At 44.1% G+C, this 27,537-nt stretch overlaps 1 protein-coding gene across 1 annotated transcript; it reads left to right on the top strand.

Moving 5' to 3' along the window:
* Positions 1 to 10,976: 10,976 nt before the first annotated feature.
* On the top strand, positions 10,977 to 11,942 carry LOC121453301 (olfactory receptor 2AT4-like). The gene has a single exon (XM_041659965.1). It carries the CDS (start codon positions 10,977 to 10,979, stop codon positions 11,940 to 11,942), a length of 966 nt encoding a protein of 321 aa, XP_041515899.1.
* The last annotated feature ends 15,595 nt before the right edge of the window (positions 11,943 to 27,537 follow it).

Below are 27,537 nucleotides of genomic sequence, written 5' to 3'. Positions count from 1 at the left end.
TGTACAAGTTTTCTTTAGTACGTGTCTCTCTACTTTCTATATTCTGCTTATACACACAATTGCTGTTTTAATGGTGTTCCATAGATCTTCTGTATTCTGGCCATTCTGCCTTACATTTGGCTTGTCTATCTGTGATACTTTTTCAACCTCTCTTTAAGCCCTAATATTTTACTTTACTTGTCTAGTCTACGGCAAGGTTTTCTACCGACTCCTGTATTCATCCCCTGAGCTTTCCAGTTATAAGACCTCTATTTGATAGCTTCTCAGAATCTCTCTTTATCAGAGGTTTTCCTGTGAGCTCCATGGTCTTCCTTCACTTCTTTAGCTGTGTGTGTCATCTTTACATTCATTGCTCTCTTTTTTTATTGATTTTTTTTAAAATAGCCCTTTTGTATTCTTTGTCTGCTTGTCATCCTCTGACTTGTTATACATGTGCATACACCTGCATGTGTGCGCAGGCACACATACCACAGTTTACATGTGGAGGTCAGAGGACAGCTTGCAGGACTCGGTTCTCTCCTTCAATCATACGGGCTCTGGAGACTGAACTCAGAAGTTCATGCTATTGAATGCCACTATAGGTAATTTTTGCTTTTAATTGTGGTGTAATAATAATAAATTTTTTATTTGCATTTTGAACATGTTAGCTTATATACAAATAAAATATATTTATATATCAGTACATATTTTTACATTTTTATTTTATTTTTTAAAAAATATATTTTATATATACTGATATATTAGTTCTGGTGGTTATTTTCTATTACTCTGAAATTTCAATGTCTCTCATAACATATTTTTTAATGACTTTTACTTATTCCTTTCTAATATAAATGCCGTTTATTACTTTTCTCATATCTCTGCACTGGTTTAGAACTCAGACACAACGATGAATAAAGCAGAAAGGTAAACTGTGTCTCGCTCTTGACCTTCTGGTAAAAGGCATCCAACCTTTCACCATCCAATGTGACAGTGGCTGTGGGATTTTATAGTTGCCCTTTGTGGGGTGAGGGTGTTCTTTTCCATGCCAGACGTCTCCGCGAGACGTCATCGTGAGGTCTATTTTTATAGACTGTTCTCAGGGAGTCTGGAGATTGAGGTTAGTGCTTTCTTTTAGTGCTGCTCAGGTGTCCCCTCGTAGTCTGCCAGTCTTCATGGTTCCTGTTGGAAGGCTGCTGGCAACCTTAAAGGGATGTATGCACCTTACTCTCTCTAACTGCTTGGTCCCTTACTCTTGAATTTTCAGTAAATTGGAGTGGGACTCCTTTGCATTTTTCTTCTTAATCTTAACATGGCATCTTCTGAGCTTCTTAAATGTGTAGGTTGAAATTTTTCTTAACACCTCTGGAAATTTCTCAGAGATTATCTCTACAAGTTGTTTCTGCCCCGCCTCTGTCACAGGGACTTGAGTTGTATGAAAACTGTAACTTTTTTTTACCAAATAATAGAATTTTTTAATTTTTTGTATGGTACCATTGGGATATTGTCTATAAATATGTCTCCAAGTTCACTCATTATTTTTTTTATTTATACCTATCCAAAGCATTCTCAGAGTCAGATACTACATTTTTAAGTTATGGGAACTATATTTACGTTTCAAAAAAGATTCAGAGTCTCTTCAAATTCTCCAATTCATACATTTTGTCTGTTTTTCCTCTTTTCTGAAATAGGACAGCTAAATGGACAACTGCTTACAGTGGGTCTCCTGGCTAATAATGTTTTAATCACTTGGGTCTCAATTTCTATTCTATTTCTCTTCACATCTTTGCTCATTTGGTTAGTTTTTCTGCTTCTCTGCCTGCTCGCATGCCTCATTGTTGTGTTGGTTTTTAATTCCTTTGGGGGCCTGCCACCCAGCTCCCAAATAAATCACACACAGAAGCTTATTCTTAGTTACAAACGCCCAGACTTAGGTTGGCTTGTTTCTGCCAGCTTTTCTTAACTTATATTATCCTGACTACCTTTTGCCCCTGGGCTTCTATCTTTCTCTGTTTCTGTATACCTTTCTTAGCTTCTTTTGCTGAGGTTTGTTGTGTAGCTGGGTGGCTGGGCTCTAATGTCCTCTCATTCCCTTGCTCCTCCTCTTCCTTGTTTCTCCTCCTATTTATCCTCACTGCCTGCCAACCCCACCTGTCCTTGCTCCTGCCTTGTTATTGGCCTTTCAGCTCTTTATTGGACCATTAGGTTTTTCAGACAGGCAGAGAATCACAGCTTCACAGAGTTAAACAAATGCAGTATAAACAAAAGTAACACACCTTAAAATAATACTCCCCAACACCTCATCCTTTCTGATTAGATGCTGAGAATTAAGAATCTGAAACCTTGAATGTTTACATCGTGAAGGGTTGAATTCTATCTGTGAGTAATAGTAATAGTAATACTGTCTTTATAACAATGTGGCTTTGGATTAGCCTGGTTTGTTTGTTTTGATTTGATTTTTAGGATTTAGCCATTGCTCTTAGAATCTGGTACTTCCAAAGTCTCAACTGCAATCCCCACCACTCAGGAGCTGAACTCTAACCACTGACCACCCCCATCCCCAAACACATGATGTGTCTGTTCAAATTTATCTACAGCTCTTTAGGATTCTAGCTGCTACATTCTTCTGGGTTCTTCAGTTATACCCTGTGTTTGCACTTCGAAGAGTTGGCCAACAATCTGAAAAAACTTTGTATCTCAATTTTGGTGCTTCTCTGCCATATTATTTCCAGGAATTTGTCTCTTTATTTCTAATCACTTCAAACATCCAAACTCCAACCTTTATCTCTTCGGCCCAGAATAAGTATTGCTAGGTAAGAATTGGTCTTTCACCTTGCTACTTGGAAAACAGTCTCAAGTAAAGGATTAGTGTCAACTCAACCTTAGCTGTCTCTCTTCAAGGCCTGCCATGGTATGCACTCCAGAGAATTTAAATAATATGTATAAATGTACATATCATACATTATAGCTAGTTTTATACATTGTATCCAGTTTTATACAGTTTATCCAGTTTTAAAAATTGTATCCAGTTTTATACAGTATATCTATTTTATACATCACACATTATATCCAGTTTTATACAGTATATCCAGATTTACACATTGTATCCAGTTTTATACATTATATTCAGTTTTTAAAGGTCTTTTTGAAAAAAATTTAATAAAAATTTAATCTCAGACAAGCTACTCTCTCATAGCCCAAACTTTCGAATTCTCTTGAGATGGTATGCATTATTAATAGAAGAATCAGAGCCCCCTAGGATTTTAGAGATGACACATTTTCCCTGCAGATTACAATTCTTGTTTTGAGTGATAGTCCCTGACCCTGATCAGAATAAATGCCTGCCTGAGGAACACTATGGATACGGGTCCCTGGTTCTTCTTTATGAGCTGGTTATCAAACTGAACACATAATACATAAAAACTTGACATATCTAAAAGTATCCCAACATTATTTGAACACACTAAAGGTAAATTTGGATCTGTGCAAAAATAGCTCATTATCAAGTGGAAATAATAGGTTCATGTTGGGTTTAAACAGACCAACTTCTTGCACGAGCAGAAGTTCAAATCCAGTATTCCACGGCATTCACTTCTTTCTGTCAACCCTTAACTATGGCCTCATGAGAAACGCTCTATTCCTTATAATTAATTCCCTCGGTAATAAAAAAGTTCAAGCCTAAAACAACAAATATTTCTTTAAAATATGCTAGGACCTGTATCCGCGCAAAATAAATGCAATGCAGATATCAAAGAATATTTACCACTTTAATGATAAACTTACAGAACCAAAGTTCCAGCGTAGTACAGAAGGTAGGGAGGAAAAAAGGGCCAAGCCGCCTCCCCGCTCGCCCATTTATTGGCAGGCATTCGCCCGAGGCAAACCCCGCCCCCTAAAGGGGCTGTCTTAACCCTACAAGGACCTGCCAAGACTTGTCTACTGCTGAATGCCCTCCAGGAGACCAACAAGCTAAAGGAGTGTTATCAATGGGCAGAACCTCCAGCCATGTCTGTGGCTTTCCACACACATTCATCTCACCTAGAAAGTACAATCCTAAGAGCTTTGGGTCTATGCCAGTCTAAGAGCATGGAGAAGAGGAGGTCTAGACAGCAGTAAAGGTGGTAAATCTCTAAAATGGACTCCCATTGTGAAGATGTCTGCCGCCATTTAAGTATTCACCAAAGTATATCCATGGTAGAAAAGGCCTCCAAAAAGAGCAAGGGCCAGCAAAGTCACATGGTCATTCAGAGTCTGTGAACCCCCAGTTTCTTCAAAGAGGCGTGAAAAGAGAATGGGGGCTATAATGGCATCAATAGAGGCTGAGCACCGTTTCATAGAGGCTGGTGTGCTTCATCTTCTGCTGAGAACCCAAGATGCCAGCAACAAGGACCAGCACTGAACCCTTGGTGTGAAGGAAAGGAAACCAGCTATGGATGACACCGAATCTCTTATTGTGGAACAATGGTGTTGGGATTTTTATAACTTTTTATTTTTTCTGTGTGGTTTACACATCTCAATCCCATTCATCTTCCCATTCCTTTGTATCTACCCTCTTTTCTTATAAACTGCCCCCCCCAAAATAAAATAAGATTTGAAAGAAAAGAAAAAAGAAAAACATAAAAGAAAAAAAATATCTTGCCATGGAAGCTGCAGTGTGAGTCACATAGTATAATATATCTTTACTTGCAAGTGTTCATTGCAGTAGACATTGGTCTGGTTTCTCCTACACTATCTATATTGGGTCCTTACTGGAGATTCTGCAGTTTTGAATCTACAGGACCAGTTCTTCGCTTTCTCTATCAGATTATAGATGGGATGCTGGAGTAGATCAACTCATAGCCCTGGTTCTGGGTATGGATGGTGGCAGGGTTACTTAAACTGCCAGCTGTCCCCCACCCTCCCACTGGGGTGAGCACTCCGGCACTGCCCCAGCTAGTTTACACTACACAGGAAAAATCAGGGAGTGGGACTGGTTCATCTGCCTTCATACCCCCAGGCTTGGCTCACCTACACCTATACTCCAGGGCCAACTTCACTGTGTTGCCCAGGTGAGGTGCAGGGGCCAACTCCCACATGCTGTAGCTAATGAGGGGCAGGGACAGCTCTCCTAATTCTCATCACCTCTCTCCTTTGCCCACACCACCTTATGGCAGATGAGGGGTTGGGCCAGACCTCTGTTGATCACACTGGCATGATCACCATGGCTCTACTGTACTGCCCAGCTGAGGTGAGGGTGCAGGGTCTGCTTTTCCGAGTGCTGCAGCTGGTAAAGGGGAAGGTCAGCTCCTTCATCTGCTTCAGGTGTCAAGGGATGAGGAAGGGAGGGCAGGAACAAGATTTTGTCTTTATCAGAATAGAAATCTATTCTATTGAATATAAATTTGCCCCTCTTACAAGGCAATTGCCAGTGTCACCTTCCAGGCATTTAATAAATGCATTATGTGTGTTGTGGTTTGAGTTAGGAATGTCCTCCATAGGCTCATGTATTTAAACCCTTGGTCTCCTGTTAGTGGCGATGTTTGTGGAGGTCATGAAACTTTTAGGACATGGGACCTTGGTGGAGGAAGCATTGTCTGGTGGGAGCTGGCTTTAAGGGCTTTTAGCCCCACCCCACTTCTTGCTTGCTGTCTTTGTTTCCCATGTATGGTTGAGCTGTGCTCTTGGCTTCCTTCTCCTTTGCACGTCTTCCCTGCTGTTATACACACCTAGCCCTCGGGAGCTATAAGCCAGAACAGACTCTTCAGTGGTTTTAGTCATGCTGTTTTATCACAGCAAAGAAAGAGCACAGGGTTGCTTGGTACCATCTCTATGGGCTTACACTAAGGCACAACACCAGAGAAGGGACATGTGACAACTGTTCACCCTATGGCAACAAAAGAAGCAAGGGGAGAGTGAGTAGATCTCTCCCAAGGACGTCAATGACTTACTTCCTGTTGCTAGGTCCTACCTCCCAATTTCCATACCCTCCCATCAAGGTCATCAAATTAAGACCCCGTCAGTGGATTAATCCACTAAGGAAGTGAGAGCCCTCACAGTCCAAACAGCTCCAGAGCCTATCTGCTGGGAGCCATGCCTTCAACATGTGACTCCTCGGGAGACATTTCAGATTCAAGCCATGACACCTTGTTTCATTTCAGTAATATCCCATAAGGCTTTGCTTTTGACTTAGGAGCTCAACGGGGCAAAAAGGAATGAAACGGTCTTGCCCCCAGAGAAATCATACATCTTAGAGTGTTTGCCATGACTCCAAAGCGGGTAGCCTGGGTGAATTGAACTGAAAGTCTGGTTTAGGTACAGATAAATACCTATAAATAAATAAATAGTGTGCTACCTGACAAGTTCAAATGTGCACCTTTAACCAGCACCATTATGCCAGGCAGTCTGAATGACCAGAGTATATATGACCAGAATATATAGACAGAGCACACGGGTCTGGGAACCAAAGAAGGATGCGGGGCATCTCCTCTCACTCACCCCGAGAACCTGGTTCCAAAACATCTGATTCCTTTCCTCAACTTTGGGTTCTGCTGGCTGATCTTTCCTGTTCTTTAGAATAGAATACATCTACCAGGAATGAGTGATTCACTGGCCTGGGAGCTGAAATTGCCACCTGAAATTCTGGGGACCCTTATGCCATTGGTTGAACAAGCAATGAAGGGCACTGCTCACGTATTTGATCATAAACAGGAAAAGCAGCCGTGGCTTTGTGGTGAGAGCAAGAACTATTCCTGGTACAGGGGGCGTCGCGGGAAGGCATATCAGGATTCCTGTGAGCAACAGTAAAAGTTAGCAGAAAGCCAGCAAACCAAGACGGGAAGTTCTTTAATATTTAATACCCCAGGTCTTCCTCCAGCAATATGCAATTCTGCTATAGCACTCTAGGCCCTTCGCAGAATATAGATCTCTGAGTCAGAAAACTAACCGCCTCCAGCCACGGCTGTTAAAAGATGTAAGCTCTATCATTCCCTATGCCTCACTGTCCTTCTGAACTTCCTATTGCACCCTGCTGTACCTCCTGTCTCTGTTGTGAGGATGAGATGGGATAACAAGAACAAAGGTTACATCATTAATGTAAAATTCTGTTCCCTTGAGTGCTGTTAATGATGATCTTCTCATTAGCAACAAAGTCTAGGGATAAATCCTACCTCCGTCATATGCATGCTTAGGAGACACCAGGAAAAGATCCCCGAGGATGCTGGAGAGGAATTAGGGGAGATATGTCTTAAAGAAGAAGACCCAAGAGACCTGCTTGAAAGGAGATGGCTAATGGTTTAATGCGCCACACAGCTCAACCCAGTCAGCCTGGTGTGGAGGACCACTGAAGACAGCAGTGTGACACAGACCCAACAGGTGAATGTTTCTGGGGATGGAGGAATCAGACAGAGGCAGAGAACTCTAAGGTGAAGAGAAGGAAAGGGGTTCTTGGATTATAGACCTGTTGGGTTGGATGTAAATATGACTGGACACACAGTAACTCTCAGACCTTGGGTTAGATACACTGCTAGGTGAGGGCATGGAGGTGTGCCCAGAGTGGAATTCAAACCATCTGGGCCTGGGTCTTCCCACAGAAAGACAAGGCTGATGAACGCAGGAGCCATTGCAACACCAACAAACTGAGTTCTTATAAGGTCCAGCCTTTGTGAGCACTTGTAAGCACTGTCTACGTAAAGAAAAGCTTACAAGGTCACAGGCAGGGAGACGGGAAGCAAAGGAAGAGGCTCACTGAAGAGCTAGGGGGCGGGGGGGAGGCGTTTGGATCTTGTCCTATCTCCCAAGACTACATACTTGTCCACTGCAGGGGTGTGGCACAGAGAAGGCAGATAGATTCTGGCATTGTGATGAAGTTGCTTTCTCCCTTAGAGCATGGATCATGTGACACATGTCTTTTCATCCTCCACTCTGCCAACATGCAGGGGATACTCAGAAGGTAGTTCACGAAACTGTCAATCCTTCAGAGATCTATCCATCAAAGCCTTCACAGCATAGATGATATCAACAATGACAAAGGTGACAGCAAGAAAGTGTAAGGGCTGGTTCAGCACCCAAATTCTTGATTGACAGGTAGGGCTTAGACCTTTCAGGTACACTGGCTCCAGGAGAACCCTGTGTTCTTGCTCCTCACCCTGTGACCATGGATGAGAGCCTATCTTTCTCTTCATATTAATTACTTGATTTCCTTTTCTGTTTATACGTTTCTATTTTTGACTTAGCAGTGTGTACATGTGTGTGTGTATGTGTGGATGTGCGTGATGCGTGAGAGATGTGCTTATGAGTTCATGTGCACCTGCGCCCAGCACAAGTGTGCATAAGAGAGGACAATTTTTGGGACTTGGTTCTTGGCTTCCACTGTGGGTTCTGGGGATCAAACTCAGGTTATCAGGCTTGTGCAACAAGAACTTTTACCCTCCCCACCAGTGGCTCTCAACCTGTGGGTCTCATATCAGATGTCCTGCATATCAGACATCTACACCACAATTCACAGCAGCAGTAAAATTACAACTATGAAGTAGCAAACAAAATCATTTCATGGGGGCTGGAGAGATGGCTCAGAGGTTAAGAGCATTGCCTGCTCTTCCAAAGGTCCTGAGTTCAATTCCCAGCAACCACATGGTGGCTCACAACCATCTGTAATGGGGTCTTGTGCCCTCTACTGGCCTGCAGGCATACACATGGACAGAATATTGTATACATAATAAATAAATAAATATTTTTAAAAAATCATTTCATGGCTGGGGGTCACCACAATACGAGGAACTGTATTAAAGGGTCGCAGCATCGGGAGGGTTGAGGGCCGCTGCATTATAACAGCTTGTCAGCCAGTTTCCTCATTTGTAAGAAGCATAACCAGCAGGAAGGGCTCTGTGATGGGAGATGCCAAACATCAAGGGCAGGTTGGGCATTCAGGTGACTCACACACCTGTCTTCTCCCTACCAGCGGTAGCATTGGTTCTAGAAGATCCCCTGAGGCTGGGCCTTTTGATCCTAAGCACAGGATGGCATTACTTAGACATGGCCTATCATTCAGGATAAAACAACTCCAACATAGAAAGGTCTAAGGATATGTTGGCATTTTCTACGATGAACAGGTTGCTGACAAATATCAAACCCTTTATGAAACTGAGCCACTTCGGTGCCCTTGCTTTATTGGTGGCCAAGGTCTGGACTGCCTATTAGATAATCCAGTGCCACATAGGGGTCAAAATCTACAGGCAACCACTCCACCAGGAGCTCAGCATTCTCGTCTGTGTCAGCAAAGAGTAGACAGAGGAAGGAGATGCAGGGGAAGCTAGGATGCCTGGCTGCATCCTTTCATCCACTCCACCCCCAGCGCAGTCTAATCCTGGGAGGACGACAGCCCGTGGTTGACAAAGAGCATCAACATTCAGGTAGGACAGTTGGTGTCCCTTAGGGTGTGAAGCCATCCAACTACTCAAACTATTGGCATGTCGGGGTCTGCTTCAAAGTGTCTCAATCTGGAACAAAGCTGGCTCACTCTTTGTCAAGGAAAGGACATATTGCCAAGGAGATGTTTGATTGCCAGACACCAGTTTAAGTTCTATCATACAGAGCCTCAGGGAAATATTTGAAATTTAGTCTTTTCAGATTTCCTCAACTGAAACAAAAGAGGGGGGGAGTAGAAACCTCTGCCCAAATATTTTTTTTGCTTGGAGACTAATGTCTGGGTTCCTCAGGAAAGACGGAGAGGGGAGAGCTATGCTCCAGGAACAAGAGACCCAGCACAATCCTCCTAGCATTGCAGCCAGCTGGTGTGATGCCTGGGAAAGCCCCCATCCTCTTGTACAAAGTCTTGGGTCTATGGAGAGCTGGGTGACTGCAAAAGAACTCGATATTACATAATGGTTTGTTCACAAGAAATGTTTTGTTAGAAAATGGGAATGCCGACGTTATGGGAGCATTGAGATTGAAGACACAACATTACCGGTGTCAGCAGACACTTGCCTCTGACGTCCAGGGGACAAGTCTTCAGGCTGAGAATAAATCGGTCTTTCCCGTGAGCTTAAATCCTTGTGTCTGTGGGTTGAGATCCTCACTTTTGATTCTTCTGTGAGTTCTTTTCTGAACCACACTGCAAGCCTATCTCAAGTGTGGCATAAATCGCCCCCTCTCCATCCCAGGATGCCGTGACACCTTCTGAGCAGAGATCAAGGAGGCCTGTTGGGTGATGGCCAGACAGTGATCCACTAGGGCACCTCCTGGGCTGCTGCATTCTCTCAGGAGCAGCAGTCAATGCGCCTGCAGAGAGACTGTCATGGATTCTGTCTTGTTGCAGAATTAACAGGAAGTCATCATCAGAAGCCCTGACAAGACTTCAGGGGACAGATGTCTCAACTTAGAAGGAGGTAGCAAGGCCAAGGAAACAAGAAGGAAGTCAGTAGTGGGCTAACGGTTACATTGGGAAGGCAGTGTGTTCAGAGACACCTTCCACACTGCAGGCCCACAAAGGTACCAAAAAACAAAACCAAACACTTGAGACAAACCTCAAAGAAAAGGTAAATGAGTTAATTGACTGAAGAGATCTGATATTCCCAGTAGGATTGCATAGGACATGGAAAAGACAAGCCAAGTTTACACACAAGTGCAATTACTTAATCATGTTGTTGCTTGCTTCATGTCTTTCAGTCCTATGAGGCTAAAACCTCTATCCCCATCAATGAATCTACCTCTACTACGAGAATGACACATAGTGTTTTATTTTACAGGGTACTGCTGTGGTTCTTACATTGTATTTTTTTTCTAGGATGTTTATATTGCAAGTGCTTCAGTCCTTCTTGACTTTAGGAAAGATGGAGCCCTGCTATAGGTTGAGAACTCTGATACAAGACAGAACCTGGTTGTACTTCCTCTAGAACTGACAGTAAATGGATTGGTTATCTCTGATTAGACAATGGCCATTATGTAATTCTCATCCCAGAACCTCGGTTCTTCTGTTCACAGATGGGCGTGGGACCCTCCTGAGCATCCAGCTTTAACCCACCATGGAGAATGTAGCCTGTAATGGGTCAGGGGACTCTCAGACTGTCTTCTACCTTACAGGCATTCCCTCTCTGCAAAAATCCCTTTTCCTCCCCATCTTCTTTCTCTTCCTCCTCTTCTACCTGCTCATCCTGGTGGGGAACACCCTGATCCTGGTGGCCGTGGTGACAGATCCCAGCCTCCACAAGCCCATGTACTTCTTCCTAGTCAACCTCTCGGCCCTGGACATCCTTTTCACCACAACCACGGTCCCTAAGATGCTATCCCTCTTCCTGTTAGGAGACCACTTCCTCACCTTCCCTTCCTGCTTCCTGCAGATGTACCTGTTCCACAGCTTCTCCTGCTCAGAAGCCTTCATCCTGGTGGTCATGGCCTATGACCGCTATGTGGCTATCTGCCGCCCTCTGCACTATCCTGTCCACATGACCCCACAGACAAACGCTGCCCTGGCAGCCAGTGCCTGGATCACCGCCCTCCTCCTGCCCATCCCAGCAGTGGTACAGACCTCCCAGATGGCATTTGACAGCATCACCTACATCTACCACTGCTTCTGCGACCACCTGGCTCTGGTCCAGGCCTCCTGCTCAGACACCAACCCTCAGACCCTCATGGGCTTCTGCATCGCCATGGTAGTGTCCTTCCTCCCTCTCCTCCTGGTGCTTCTCTCCTATGCCTGCATCCTGGCCTCCGTGCTTCGTATCAATTCCAGGGAAGGGCGTTCCAAAGCCTTCTCCACCTGCAGCTCCCATCTCCTGGTGGTGGGCACCTACTACTCCTCCATTGCCATAGCCTATGTGGCCTACAGGGCCGACCTGCCCCAGGACTTCCACATCATGGGCAATGTGGTGTATGCTATCCTCACCCCTGTTCTCAACCCTCTCATCTACACCCTCAGGAACAAGGACGTCAAGGCAGCCATCACTAAAATGGCACATCACCAGGATATGAAGAACGTTAGAAAACCCTGAATTTACACCTAAGGGCACAAACAAGTGGCTCCATGCAACAAACTTTCTCTCTTAAGCAGCAACAATAATAGAGAGGAAAATGGGGACAATTTACTCAGCTAAATACTCAGAACACTGATTCTCAAAATGTTTCCTCCATTGTAACTTTTTTTTACTCTAATAACTAAATGGACAGGATTCTTGTTCTGTTTTTACAAGACTGTGACTATAACTTTGTGGGGTGGGGGTTAACAGTCCCATGAATTAAAACAATGTTGTTTCAGAGACTTCAGTATTCAATTGCCAAGTAAATCATTCTTTTCCCTTGGATCTACTCTCAAATTTTCTGAAAATCCCCAGTGTTTCTGACACGTGGCCATGATTCACTCTCGCCCTCTTTGCGGAGCTAAGCACTTGAAAACACCTGTGAAGGGAACAATGGAAACAGCGGGCTATCTTAGCTGACCAAGCAGTACTGTCTCCTCCAGTATTGTAATGCCAGTACCATGGACACTTGCTTGTTAGACCCTCGGGGAGTCACAGGAGTGGAGCACAGCCCCCAGTCCACGGTTTCCGCAGCTATCATTCTTTCCCGAAATAAAGTCCTGGTTATTTCTCTCTGCACTTAGAGGCCAATTCAGCCTGTAAGCCCTTCTGCCTTAAGAGGCTTTTCTTTCTTTTTCTTTCTTTCTTTCTTTCTTTTCTTTTCTTTCTTTCCTTCCTTCCTTTTTTTCTTATTTATTTTGTTAATGTGCATTGGTGTTTTGCCTTCATCTATGTCTCTGAAGGTACCAGATTCCCTGGAACTGGAGCTACAGACCACTGTGAGCTGCCACGCAGGTGCCGAGAATTGAACCCAGATCCCGTGGAAGAACAGCCAGTGTTCTTAAACACTGAGTCATCTCTCCACCCCCTGGAAGTTTCATTCTAAATATCTGTAGTTCTGTTCATCCAAGGACCAAACTAAAGTGCACAAAGTCTTTGGGTGGTAAGGGGTGGGGGACCTAGGTGCTAGAGAGTCTCTTTTCTGGCTTTACACAGTCTCGTTCCAGTATCTGGAGTTTCTGCCCATCACATCTCTACCAGTTTTCCATCAGGGAAGACTCAGTAGATGGGGCTCATCATAGCCTGACAACACACCTGTGATGAGGGCCTCTCAATGGAGGAACTGTCTCCATTAAACTGGTGTAGACATTTCCTTGATTGCTGATTGGCGTGAGAGAACCCAGCCTTCTGTGAGTAATGCTATTCCTGGGCAGGGGGGCCTAGGCTGTAAAAGTGGCTCAGCAGGGCAGGAGAAGCGAGCCAGCAATCATCACTCCCCCGTGACCCCTGCTCAGTTCCTGCCAGGTTTCTTGTTTGAGTCCCTGTCTTAGCTTCCCTTGATGAAGGACTGTAAACTGTAAGCCAAATAAACCCTTCCCTCCACACCGCTGCTTTTGGGCATGGTATTTTATCACAAGAACAAAACTAACAAGGCAGAGCTCAAATAATGCTTTAACTCAGCAGAGAATATATTGAGTCCTGGAACTCTACTTGCCGTAGCCCAGAGCCTGTCAGACTCCAGTGGTTCTCAACCTGTGGTTCACGACACCTTGAGCAAACTTCTGTCTCTAAATATAGTTACATTGCAATTCATCACAATAGTAAAATTAGAGTTATAAAGTACTAACGAGAGTAATTTTATGGTTGGGGCTCCCCACAACATGAGGATCTGTAATATTAAGAGATCGTAGCATTAGGAAGGTGGAGGACCACTGTGGTAGAGTTAATGGCAACAAACAACCTCTTGGAGCCGAGCCAAGGAAATGAAAACTGAGTGTTCTTGTTTACTAACACTGGAAAGCAGTCATTGGGACTCACATCCTTCCCTCTGAACCTATCACTCTGCAGCAGGCCTGGTCTTCGCTGTGTGGCACTGATGTCTAGACTTCAGTGGGACCACAATCTTCAAGGTCAAAAGGGACAGGTTAATCTGGAGTTTAGCCCCTGCAGTCCAAAAACTGTTAGAATTTAACCTAAGGATGTGGAAAGCAAGTTTCCCTCTCTCTGCTCCATTACCAACCAACAAACAATTCTAAATTACCCCTTGTTAGCTTGTATTCTGTCTTGGCCATCTGTGTTCAGAATGCCTCTTTGGAGACCAGGGTCAGTTTTTACTGAAAGCTTTTGCCTGCGCTGTGCCCAGGCATATTTTCATCTCCAAACCTCCTTCTAGACAAGACAAAGAGATGTTCACATGGAAAGTGGATTGGTGTGATAACGGAGTTCCAGATAGCTTTGCCTCCACTTACTGTCTCCTTGGGGATTCTCTTAAATATTTATCCCAAGGAGAGATGCAACAGCAACCACAAAGGCAGCAACAATATTTTTCCCCCACAACCACAACTGCTAATTGTCATAGCCTCTTTGTATTTCACATTTAAAAAAAAAAAAAAACGTTTTTCAACTTTTATGCTAAAAGATGCTATCAAGAGAGTAAAGACCATCACAGGACGGGAGGACATACACACACTTCCTTTCTCTCTCACATACATTTCCCTTCTCTTTCTCTTCCTCCCTCCCTCCCTTCCTCTCTCCCTGTCTCCAGCCTCCCCCCGCCCCCGCACACACGTGTCTAGGTGCATGTGGAGGCCAGATGTTAACAAAGGGTGTTTTCTTCAATCACCTCTCCACCTTATTTCACAAGGCAGTGTCTCTCACTGAATATGGTGCTCACTGATTGGCTACCCTAGCTGGAAGAGCAAGCTCTGGGGAGATGCTTATCTCTACCTCTCTTGTGCTAGGATTACAGGGGTGCTCTACACGGCTCCCAGATTTTTAGGTGGGTGTGGAGATCCAACTCAGATGCTCATGTTTCCATAGCGAGCAATCTCCCTGGGATGAAGATTTGCCATCCTCACCAAGCCAAAGCATGACCCGGATCTGTTGATTTGCATCTCTCTGCTTACTAATGGATTTCGACAGCTCTATATTTATTCTCAGCAGCTGGCAAATCTCTGCAGGACTGTGTATTAGGATACTTAGCCCTTCTCTTTATATTTCCTCTTCTTTATCTTGTTAGGGCACTGATGACTGTTTGTTACAGATGTCAACTATCACACCTGCCAGCCCACTCTGCGATTTGTCCTCCATGAAGGAGAAATCCTGGATTTGATGGAGTTGAATTTATCACATTCACGACCCATGTATTTTCAGTGTGTTCAGCCATCAGTATCACAAAGGAATCCCCAACTCTCATGGGCATCATTTTAGTTTGTACACTTACATCGTGAGTGTTTATATCATGGAGTTTCTCTCATTTAAGGAATAAGAAAGGAATCTTTCTTTTTTTTTTTTTTGTTTTTGTTTTTCAAGACAGGGTTTCTTTGTGGTTTTGGAGCCTGTCCTGGAACTAGCTCTAGTAGACCAGGCTGATCTCGAACTCACAGAGATCCACCTGCCTCTGCCTCTGCCTCCCGAATGCTGGGATTAAAGGCGTGCGCCACCATTGCCCGGCAAGAATCTTTCTTTCCATATTGAAAGTCATTATTTTTGTTCTCAAATTCATCTTTTTAAGAAGTCTTTCCTGGAGCCAGACAAGGTGATGGACACCTTGGATCCTACTTAGGAAGCATTTAGGAAGGAGAGGCAGGTGTATCTCTGTGAGTTCAAAGCTAGCTTGGTCTATGTAGTGAGTTCCAGGACCACCAGGGCTACATAGAGAGACCCTGTCTCAAAAACAAAACAAAACAGTCTGTCCTAGGAGCTAGAGAGATAGCTCACTGGGTAAGAGTGCTTGCTACTCTTTGAGAGAGACCCAAGCTCAGTTCCCAGCACCCACCTCACTCCAGTTTAAGGGAATCTGATTTCTTCTAGACTCTGTGGATAATGCATACACATGGCATACACACAGATATAAACAGATATTCATTAAGAGTAAAAATAAATCTTTTGTAAAAAAAATCTGTCCTTTGTAGTTCTATAAAATTCTCACTACCAAGCTTGTTCTGGATCACCTACTTTGTTTTATTATCAATTGTCTGTTGTTGTCTGAAGACCAAATTATTCCCTTACAGCTCTCAAGTGTGTGGGATTTTCCTATTGGATACAAGGATGGTCCTTTGAGCTTATCATGTATTTCAAAGCTGACTTAGCGATTTGCTTATCTTTATTTGTGTTTAAAGCCTTTAAAAGTATCTTTTCTACTTAATGCTGTAAAGAAAAAAATCGTTTCTAGCTAGTATCATGCTTCCAAACCACGCCCTACTGCAATGAATGATGGTGACCTTGCTAATGCCTCCATAAATTCCTCATTAGAAAATTCATATGAAGATAGGAACTGGGCCTGCTTTTTTTTTTTTTCATTTCTATGTCTTCCTATGTCTCTGAGGTGTCACTCAAGAGCTAATGAGATTGAGGACCTGAATCCCATCCCCAGAACCCATAGTGGAAGTAAAGACCTGGCTCCTAAAAGTCCTTTGACTTCCACATCCTTTGGCATGCATGTACTCACACTTGCATACACATACATGTAATAATAACGATAATGTGCCATTCGGCATTTATACCCACGCCGGCCCACATACACACGGTTGTGGGATATTTTGATCACATTGACACTTCTGAGACTACCAATAACCTTGTATCAGAGGGCAGAGTCAACATTCAGCAGGCCAGAATTATCTTTTGAGGTTTTGGTGGGCCCCAATTAGGGTAGGGAGACACAGGAAGGAACAGGGAGGGCTTTGGAAAGAGTCACAGGCTTTTTTGATCAGGTCATCTCATCATTCAGCTCATCATTCCTTCATCGCTCTTTGAATTTATCAGGTTTTTTACCCCAATATTTGACTCCTGAGTTTTATTTAATCATAGAACAATTTAAGTAATCTCTTCATCTGGTGCTTCACACCACACCACACACACACACACACACACACACACACACAATCATCTCATCAGGTTTTACATTGCATAGGCTCAAGGCTAGAGACTATTTACTCCTTGAGAGACTTGGAGGAAATGAAAGAAAATCCGCAGCTACAGCCAAGCCCCCTAGCTGAGGTTCACCTCATTCCACGCCATCCCTGCTCCTTAGTGCTCCTCCCTCATCATCACAGGAAGATCGGATGGCAGATTTGTATTCTAGAACAAGTCAGAGACCAACTTTCTTCTCAAGGCTCAAGGACTCCCGGGGGTGATTGGTGGTGACGCTCAATACCAAGCTTCCCTTCATTCTCCAGGCCCTACCACCCATGGTGTGCAAACTCCAGTGTCCAGGGAAGTCATGCTGATGCGTTGTTAAACACAGGATGCTGGCCTCCCACCTGTGTGTTTTGATCTAACGGATGCTGAGTGAGGCCCGGGGATTTGCACTCTAACACAAATAGGCAAATAGTGAGTTCTAAGCGTCCACTGGCTTTTGCTATTACTCTGCAGAACGGTGCTTTGAATGCCAGTGCCCATAATATCACCCAGCACCACCCTGGAACTTTCTCCCCGTGGAAGAAAATGTTTAATCCGAAGGTTAACTTACTGACCTTCCTTCCGCCGGTGAATGGCATGCTTCATTCTTCACCAGACTCTTTGTCGCCTTGGCTGACAGGAACTCGAGCCTGTTTCTCAACTTTGGCACCTTTCTTTCCCAAGATCCTAAAAACAGCCGCTGCTCTTCTTCCCTCTAAATTATTTTTTGCAATGTTTTGCCCCATTTTACGTTCTTCTCTACAGGAGTCTCAAGTCTTTCTTACATGTAGAATACAAATAAATAATATTCGTTGGCATGATTATGAAGACATATGCTTCAAACAAAATAATGAGCACTTGAAAAATTTATAGCTATTGTTTTATGTTACCTTTTCCATAGGTTGTTGGGTAATTTCTGGTTTGGGGAATTTTTCCTTCCAGGAAGTGTTTAATTCATGTTCTTTCTGGAGAGATGACTATCAGACCCGAGTAGCATAAGGAAGTACCAGGGTATGTCCTGGTTAGGTTTTACTGTCAACTTGACCCAAACTAGAGTCACCTGGGAGGAGAGTCTGAATGAAGAACTATCTAGCTCAGGTTGGCCTGTGGGCATGTCTATATGGGATTTTCCTGACTTTTATTGATCTAGGAGTTCCCAGCCTACTGTGGGCAGTACCATTCCCTAGGCTGGGGTTCCTGATCAGTGTAAGAGAGGAGATACCTAGTTGAGAGCAAGCAAGCAAGCCTCCCTTCACATTCAGAGCTGAGCACTGGAATATCCTTCTGACACCCCGTGTCTTTATCTCTGGAGAGGGGACAGTCAGACTGAGTGCCCTGTGGACCATGCTGAACAATCAATGTGATTTCAAGACTCCTTGGTGCCCTCTTCCTCTTCTTTACCCAGGACCCACCCCTTCTCACACCATCTTTAGGAGTAGGATGCAGGGAAATTATCTATTTGTTCCTATCTCTCCTGACAAGCTGCACAGCAGCTCCAAGCAGCTCCCCCAGTGAAGAATAAGGGAACTCTTCCGAGGCTCTCTGAATCAGTGAACACAAGGACAAGAAAAGACTGCAAGGGCCAAGCAACGGGAGAAGAAAAGCTTGGGAAGAGGAAAGGTAGACTGAGGGAGTATGGACAGAGAATAATATGGAGGCTCAGGAGTTCAGAGCTACAATTCCATCTAGGTACCCGTAGTAGGCTATCTGGTCCATGGTCGCAGCTACCACCATCATCTCATTCACAGCCACCATCTTAATCCTCTCTCTTCACGTCTGGTCCTTGGATCCTGAAGACATGAATTCCTCCTTCTGTTGCTCCTTGATGGTCTTGTACCTTCTGAACAGACGAGACTATATCTCTGCAGTAGCATCCCTTGGACTACTTGCTTTCCAGTCTGCTCCGACTGGCTGTCTGTGCAGGATCACTCAGCAATGCCAGAAGAAAAATGAAGACCAAATAGAAGTCACCACAGTTCCTGGAGCTCAGTCAAAGTCAGAAAAAAACTAAAGTATTTTGGTTTTTGATATGGGATTCTTTGTTGTTTTTAATATAGAATCTTATTATGCAGCAAAACTGGCCTCAGAATACTCCTGCCTCAACCTCCTGAGTGCTGGGATTTAAGTTTATCTCCATACCACACCGCTCCCTGGCCAAGGGCTAAAACTGTGAGATGAGAAATAGTGTAGTCTGCAAACTGGTATGCCTTGGCTGGCTGTTATCCATGAGGCCTGCCCCTTTCTGAAGAGAAACAGAGGAGGAGGAGTGGAACAGGGAAGGGAAGAGGGGCTGGAAAGGGGAGAGGGGCTGGAAAGGGAAGAGGGGCTGGAAAGGGGAGGGGCAAAACTGCAGTTGGGATGTAAAACAAACAATAAATAAAGACCAAAAAACTGACATAAGAAAAATTCTGTGGACAGGTAATGATCTGCCTGTCATGACAATGAAACATGTTTACTGCCACTGAACTAATTGTATGTTTAAAAAGTAACTAAGGGGCTGGAGAGGTGGCTCAGAGGTTAAGGGCACTTGCTACTCTTCCAGAGGTCCTGAGTTCAATTCCCAGCAACTGCATATGGCTCACAATCATCTGTAATGGGGTCTGGTGCCCTCTTCTGGCATTCGGGCACACATGCAGGCAGAACACAGCACACTGTATACATAATAAATAAATCTTTTAAAAAAGTGATTAAGAAATTAAAAATTTAGGTTTATCATGTTTTGCCACAGCTAATGTGAAAATAAATGGCAATTTTCTGATGAAATCATGGAGAATTTTTCAATGCATGTTTTATTTAAATTTACCAACTCTTGTAAATATTAATGAAGATACGTAGGAGTATGCCAATAAATTAAGACTATCTGCATTCAAATGTTCACTTTTAATATCACCCATGAGAGATAAGTGGAATATTATGTACTAAAATAAAAATTATGGAAAAGAGGTAGTGTGATAGTCACTTGGTGTTATATGGAGGAACAGAAAGAGAGGAGAGAGGGAGAGACAGAGAGAGAGAGAGAGAGAGAGAGAGAGAGAGAGAGAGAGAGACTATCCTTCTCAGAGCCTAAGTGGAGGGAAGATGAGTAATAGGAAAACTTATCATAAAGATATTTGATGTCTTTGAAGTAAAGGCATCAGTGAGTGCCATAGAAAGAGTATTTCAAGTACATACCAAGAAAGCCCCATGACATAAGGAGCTAATTCTACAGCATTAAATGATACAGCAGATTTCAAGAAAAAAAAATGAGACCAGGAGTTGGGTTACCTGTGCACCCCTCGATGACGTGAGCAGGAGATGGTCACCTGTGCACCCCTTGATGACGTGAGCAGGAGATGGTCACCTGTGCACCCCTCGATGATGTGAGTAGGAGATGGTCACCTGTGCACCCCCTAGATGATGTGAGCAGGAGATGGTCACCTGTGCACACCTCGATGACGTGAGCAGGAGATGGTCACCTGTGCACCCCTCGATGATGTGAGCAGGAGATGGTCACCTATGCACCCCTCGATGACATGAGCAGGAGATGGTCACCTGTGCACCCCTCGATGACATGAGCAGAAGATGGTCACCTGTGCACACCTTGATGATGTGAGCAAGTTTCAAACAGAAACCGAAAGCACTTTGCACACCAATGTCACGACATCATGAGCAGTGTCCATTCAAACCTAACCACAACAGGCAGATCTTTCCAGATGCACAGGAAGTGGGGACCACAGCACCTGTGGGCTCCACTCTGAAAGCCTGTTATGTAAAGAAATGCAGGCAGCCGGTAGACGACTCGAAATAAAGAATGGCTGGAATTAAGACTCGGAGATAAAAGTGACAATGATGAGTAGCATTTAAATATAGAACCAAGACTGAAGAACTCTGGGAATTATAGCCACGGAATAGAAATTAATGTTCCAAACTTTGACAAAGTAAAATTAATGATACAACTAACATCGTTCAGGATCAAAGGACAGTAAGTACAAGTACACAAAGTTAATATCCTTAAAATGAAAACAAGAAATTAAAAGACAGCATTTCCTATCTATTAATGTTTTCCACGGTCTTTCTTCCTTGATTAACGCTTGAGCTTCATTTAATAGTTAACAGTTCTTGAGCGGAAGACACATTTATCTTCATTGTAATTTTAGGTTGGCAGACAAAGTAAAGATGAAACCTGTGTGTGTTTTGTTCTCATTTGTTCCCTCTTCCTCCCCTTTACTGATTCCCATTCTCTCACTTCTGCTTCCTCATCACATGGACCCTTAGGATCCCTTTCTGCCTTCTCCTGTTCCCTTTTGCAGTTTCATGACCTGAACAATGAACAGTTTCATGACCTGAACATATAAACACACACGCATACACAGACATGCACGAACAATGCACGAGAGAGAGAGAGAGAGAGAGAGAGAGAGAGAGAGAGAGAGATATGCTCCTGGACAGAAAACTTACACCAGGTATCTCTAAGCCTGGCTTGTTTCACTTAACACAGTGACTTTTCAATTGCAAAATGCCGTGACTTTGTTTCTTTTTACAGCTACATAGAGTTCCACCATGTATATACACCCCCTTTTCTCTATCTATTCATCTGCTGGAGGACATCCACCCAGTTCAGTTCCCAGCTACCTAAGAGTTCTGTGAGTACATACATGCCCAACGACCATAACTGGGTCACAGCCATTCTAGTTTCTGCTTTTTTAGGAACTTCCACAGCTAGTGATGGACATAGCTGCTATTTGAGTTTAACCACCACCATCATTAATTAAGGGTTCTTCTTTCCCTACATCCTTACCAGCATTTGTTGTTAATATTTTAAGATTTATTTTGATTACTTTGAATTATGTATAGGTGTGCATATCTGTCGATGGGTATGTGCATGTGTGTACAGGTACCGTCAGTGTCCAGGGACATCAGATCCCCTAGATCTGGAGTTACAGACGCTTCTGATCTCCTGACTGTGAGAGCCCATAGAAGTGGCTCTGTTCTGTCTGGACTTACAGCTAGAGAGAGTTCAAGTTTGTTTTCCTTCAAGGTCAAACAGCAGGCCTAAGGTGAAGCTGCTGTACGTCTTGCCTAGATAACAGGGTGTTTGACCTAAGGTGTAGCCACTGGATATTTTGCTCCTCAATGTTTTGAACTCTTGTTTGTCTCTTGTATCAGGATAAGGAAAGTCTTTTTGTCCTCCCCTTTGGCTTGGGGTATAAAAGGGCTATGAAAAATTAACTCGAAGCTGCGGTATTCACGGACGGTGCTTCTGAATCTATCCTATGTCTGTTTATTCTGTGCTTCTGTCATTCCTACCTGCAATTTTCAATCCACACACCTGCCTCCAAGTAAGAATGAAGAAGCCAGGTGGGACCCAGCAGCAGACATCACTGCCCAGACGTGGGCTACGGCACCTGATGTGGGTGCCGAACTTAACTCCCCTGGAGGAGCAACAAGTGTCCTTAGTTGTCTCTCCTGACTGAGATGGTTTTCTCTAAGCAGTTTTGCTTTGCATTTTCCTGATGGGTAAGGCTATTGATTACTTCTTGAAGTATTTATTAGTGACTTATGTTACTTATTTTGAGAAATATCTATTCAATTCATAGTCAATCCATTGGCTGAGTGGTTCAATTTTTTTGGTGTTTAATTTTTGCAGTTCTTTATTTATCCTGTATATTAATCCACAGTCTGATTATAGTTGGTAATGATATCTATCCCCCATTCTGTAAGCTGTTTCAAACCAAAGCAAAGTATAAAGGGATTATAAGACAGCACTGTGACATATTTTACATCAATGCACAAGCAAGATGAAAATAACATTTTCTAAGCTTATTTATATTTCTAAATATAAATTGGGCTTGTAAATGTGCAAGTGAAGAGTTGATATGATCGATGTGCCTACCACTTAAAGAATAATAAACATCTTTCTCAAGGGAAAAAGAGGAAAGAACACTGCTTACGTCATTAGGTGAATTCAGTATCAGCCTCATGTCAGAGCCAGATAAAGAGATCAAAAGAAAACTAACTAACTCCAATTCACCAATACCCTCTGTGAATATAGATACAAAAATTCCCAGTAAACACTAGCAATGGAATTCATTTTCAAATGGTCATACTATACTGTGACCACACAGAACTTACCAGACTGGAAGAGTGTCAGAATACATTAAACTCTATACAAGGCAGCACATTAACAGAATGATAGGAGTGGGGGAATCACATGATCACCTTAATTGATACGATGAAAGCATCTGACAGTTTCAATGTCCTTTCGCAACATGGCACGCAGAGAGCTAGGAATGAATGGGGACTTCCTCGGAATAGAAATAGGCATTCGAAAGGAACCCACAGTAAGCCATCCCGTTGGTGGAGAATGAAAGCCTCCCTCCTAAGAGCAGGGGCAACAAGACAATGCCTCCTCCTTTCATTTCTATTCAACACTGTCTTCAAAAGCCTAGTGTCCTGGTTGTTGTTGTTGTTGACTTGATACAACCTAGTTATCTAGGCAGGGGTACCTCAGTTGAAAAAAACTCTTCCATCAGCTTGCCTGTCAGCAAGTCTGCAGGATGTTTTCTTGATTAATGATTGGTGTGGGCTGGCTCAGTCCATTGTGGGTGGTGCTGCCCTGGGCAGATGGGCCTGGGTACTATAAGAAACCAGGCTGAGCAAGCCGTGGGGAACAAACCAGCAAGCAGCTCCCTTCCATGGCCTCTTCTTTAGTTCCCGCCCAGCCTGAGTTCCTGCTCTTACTTCCTTCACGATGCTGTAAGATGAAATAAAACTTTTTCTCCGCAAGTTGCTTTGTTCATGGTGCTTATTACAGAGGTAGAAAACTACTAGGGCAACTGGTGAAAGGAATTCATCAGATGACAGAAAGGGAAGGCATGAAAGTCAGGAAGGAACACCAAGACACCCTGTTTACAGATGACCTGAAACTCCATGGAGCAAGTCCTGAAGACCCACAAAAGGGCTGGAGAGGTGCCTCGGGGGTCAAATGCTGGATCACAGCACTCATATCAGGCAGCTCATAACTGTCTGTAACTCCAGTTCCATGGAATCCGATGCCTTCTTTTGGCCCTTTCAGGTAAATGCACTCACATACATACCCACACACAAATAATTTTTAAAAGTAAATAATATATCTTTAAAAATCTATTAGACTAGCAAAGTTGCAGGGTATATGACTGACACACAAAACAGTTACTTTTTTGTTACTATGCATTGACTGTGATGGGTTTGCTGCGGGTCCCCAGCGGCTTGCAGCAGAAAGCAGCCAGTCCCAGGCAGGGACACAATTAATGAATTAAAATGACATTACACAAAGTTAGAGAAGTATTAGAGTCCTGAGAACATAAAAACATTTCTACAATTTAAACAACACAGACTCTTGATTTCTAAATGGGTGCGGAAACCGAATGCACACTTTTCCAAAAGAAATACACAACAGCAATAAGCACCTGGAATGATATCTGATGTCATTAATCATTAGGAAAATGTACAAGACACCACTTCACCCTCACCAGAACCTCTGTAACCAAAGGTCAAGGAAGGAGGTCAGATAGTACAAGACCAGTGTAGGCTATATGGTGAGTTCTAGGGCAACCTGAGCTGCTACATCCTGTGTTGAGAAGGATGCATGATGGAGGAAGGTCATTGGTTAAATAAAAAGAAACTGCTTGGCCCTCATTGGTTAGAAGATAGGTGGGAAGAGTAAACAGAACAGAACGCTGGGAGGAAGTGGAAGTGAGCTCAGACTCCACAGCTCTCCTCTCGGGGGCAGACGCCTCAGAGAGACATCATGCCCCGCTCCCGGGATGAAGCTCCAACCCAGGATGGACATAGGCTAGAATCTCCCTGGTAAGCGCACCTTGGGGTGCTACACACAGATGATTAGAAATGGGCTAAATTAATATGTGAGAATTAGCCTAGAAGAGAATGGGCCAAGCAGTGTTTAAATGAATACAGTTTGTGTGTTGTTATTTTGGGGCATAAGCTAGCCGAGCAGGCAGCCGGGGTGCTGGGGACACAGCCCCGCCACCCTTATTACTACAGATGCGGAGAAACTGGAGCCCTCCTGCATCACTGATGGGTGTGCAGAAGACACCGTCATGACAAGAAACCACATGGCACCTCCTTAGTAAGTTAAACCCAGAATCGTCCTACAACCCAGCAGTCCACCCTGGGTAAATAACCAAAATAGTGACCACATGAGCTGGGGAGACAGTGAAGACTAGAAAGTCTCACAAGCACAGGGGCTTGAATTTGATTCTGAGGACCCCAGAAAATGTCAGGTACAGTGGCACATGCTTATCATTCCAGCGCTGGGGATACCCAAGCAGGAGGACCCCTGGGTTCAGATATCCAGTATAGCTTATTAAGAAGCTCCAGGCTAATGAAAAACCTTGTTTCAAAGGTGGTGGATGGCATTGCTGGGGATGACGTCAGAGACTGTCCTCTGCCTACCTCACACGCAAGTGTCCATGCTTCCTCATAAACACACACACATGCATGAATAAAACATGTGTCTCAAATGTTTACGAGAGGGCTATTCACAATAGATGAAAGAAACCACCAAAATGTGTGTAGGAGGTTCCTAAAACAGGTAAATTCATGAGACAGATTATAGATTAGGAATTACCATAGGCACGGGGAGAGGGGAGATGATGGAGAATTATTATGTAATGGTTAATAAAGGGTTTGTTTTGTAGTGATGAGAATACTTTTAGAAACAGTAGTGATGATTGCACAACACTGTAGGTATAGCGGATACCATAGAATCAAATACTTGAGAATAAATAAACCAGGGATCAGAGAGCTGGATCTGTGGTCAGGAGCACTTCCTGCTCTCCCAGAGTCTGTGGTTTGAATCCCAACACCCATGCTAGGCAGCTCACACCACCTGTGACTGTAGCGTGGAATCCAGTGCCCTCTTCTGGCCTCTGAGAGCCCCCACGTGCATTCAGACATAGCCACACAGGCCCACACACATACACATAAATAATAATAAAACACCTTTTAAAATTGATTAAAATGGCTAAAGTTGTATCTAGTTTCCAAAATGAACAAAGTCAACTGTGATGGCAGGGACACACCTGCAACCCCAGGGTGTGGAAGGTCTCAGAGGCAGGTGCTTAGGTCAAAGCCATTTTCCCTCAGCTGCCTACTGAACGGGAGATCGGTGTGGCCTATATGATACGCTATTTAAAAAAAAAAAACATTTTAACAATGTAATATATAAAAAAGCCTACACTGAATTATATACTTTCGATGAGTGGATTGTGTGCTGTGTGGATTATATCTCAATATAACTGCCTTTTAAAAAAAAAACAGAAAGGGAATATTACATTCATACAGATAAATGCACAGCACGGAGGAACCCAAAATGCATTCTGGTAAGTGATTCAAGCAGGACACAAAAAGATATCCAGGGTAGATTAAATAAAGAGACAGCTTGGTCACCATTGCCTGGAGCTGAGGGGAGCTGAGGGGGAAGGGAAGTGACTGTGGACGAGTGCAGAATGTCATTGGTGGGGGAGATAAAAAGGTTCTAGAATGACTTGGCACCTGAGATATGGCTGAGCTATTGAAGGCACATACTGATCTTGCAGAGGATCCAAGTCGGGTTCCCAGGACTCACACCGAGACTTGCAACCTGTAACTACAACTCCAGGGGATCCAGTGCCCTCTTCTGGGCTCAGCAAGCACCTCCTCTGGATATGCACATACCCCAACACCTCCCTGGGCAAGCACAGAGACACATATTTAAAGTGTGTATGTGTGTGTGTGTGCTCTGACAATGGCTATACAATATATATTGTATTGACTATATTGAAAATAAAATTCATGCTTCCGACGATGAAGCAGATAACTGTACGGACTCCTGGCTCAGTACAGCTGCTTGTTAAAGTGAGGTTGTAACAGGAGGAGGCCCAGCCTTGGCCCCTACTGGGTGCTTGGTACAAACCAGTTACCATGGAGACGAGGGTGATTCTAAGATGATGGAAACAATCCTGGATGTTCTTGGCAACTGCATGTCTGAGGGGATCGTCTTCCCATCTCCAGAGACTCAGCCCCACCAAGGACAGAAGGACCTGCCTCTAGCAAGACACCAATATTTACCTCCCTGATGCCCAGCTCCCAGGCTCCCTGTTGCCTTAATTGGCCCCTAAAAGGGAAACAGATCTTATTGACAGGACCTAATGAGTCCCTAGGAATCTGGGTCCCCACGTTCTCCGCTCCCCAGTTACTTGTTCCAGACAAGTAAAGAACTTTTCAGGCTCCCGGAGGAAAGGGAGGCCTTGAGAGACAGCCACAGAAGTGGCCTGAGCCAACTGGTAATTAGGCCCAGGAGACCCTGCTTCATGATGGCAGGCGCCAGGCTTAGTGCACGGTGGATGTACTGCCTTGGCCCCTGTGGGAGAGTTCTGCCCACACCTTCCTCCCCGTCCGACTTCCCCACAGACATCTCTGTTCATTCCCTGCTCTGAGGCCTGGACTGGGCCGCTGCTCACTCCTGGATGCCCTGAGCTCACAAGGGCCAACTCATACACCTCTTCCACTCTTCAAGGCCCAGGGCAAACGTTTCTGTATGACAGCCATCCTTGCCCTACCCAGGGCACCCATATTTGCGATTCCTGACCCAGGGCTTTGCACCACAGGCCTAGTGCAGGGTTAGCCATGCATGCTGCATGCTTCCAGAGAG

The sequence above is a fragment of the Microtus oregoni genome, unplaced genomic scaffold (genome assembly GCF_018167655.1).
Source record: "Microtus oregoni isolate MIOR12 unplaced genomic scaffold, Mior012 000000F_ref0000247, whole genome shotgun sequence".
Classification (NCBI taxonomy): domain Eukaryota; kingdom Metazoa; phylum Chordata; class Mammalia; order Rodentia; family Cricetidae; genus Microtus; species Microtus oregoni.
Note: the sequence above shows the minus strand (reverse complement) of the source record. Positions and strands in the feature narration are given on the sequence as shown.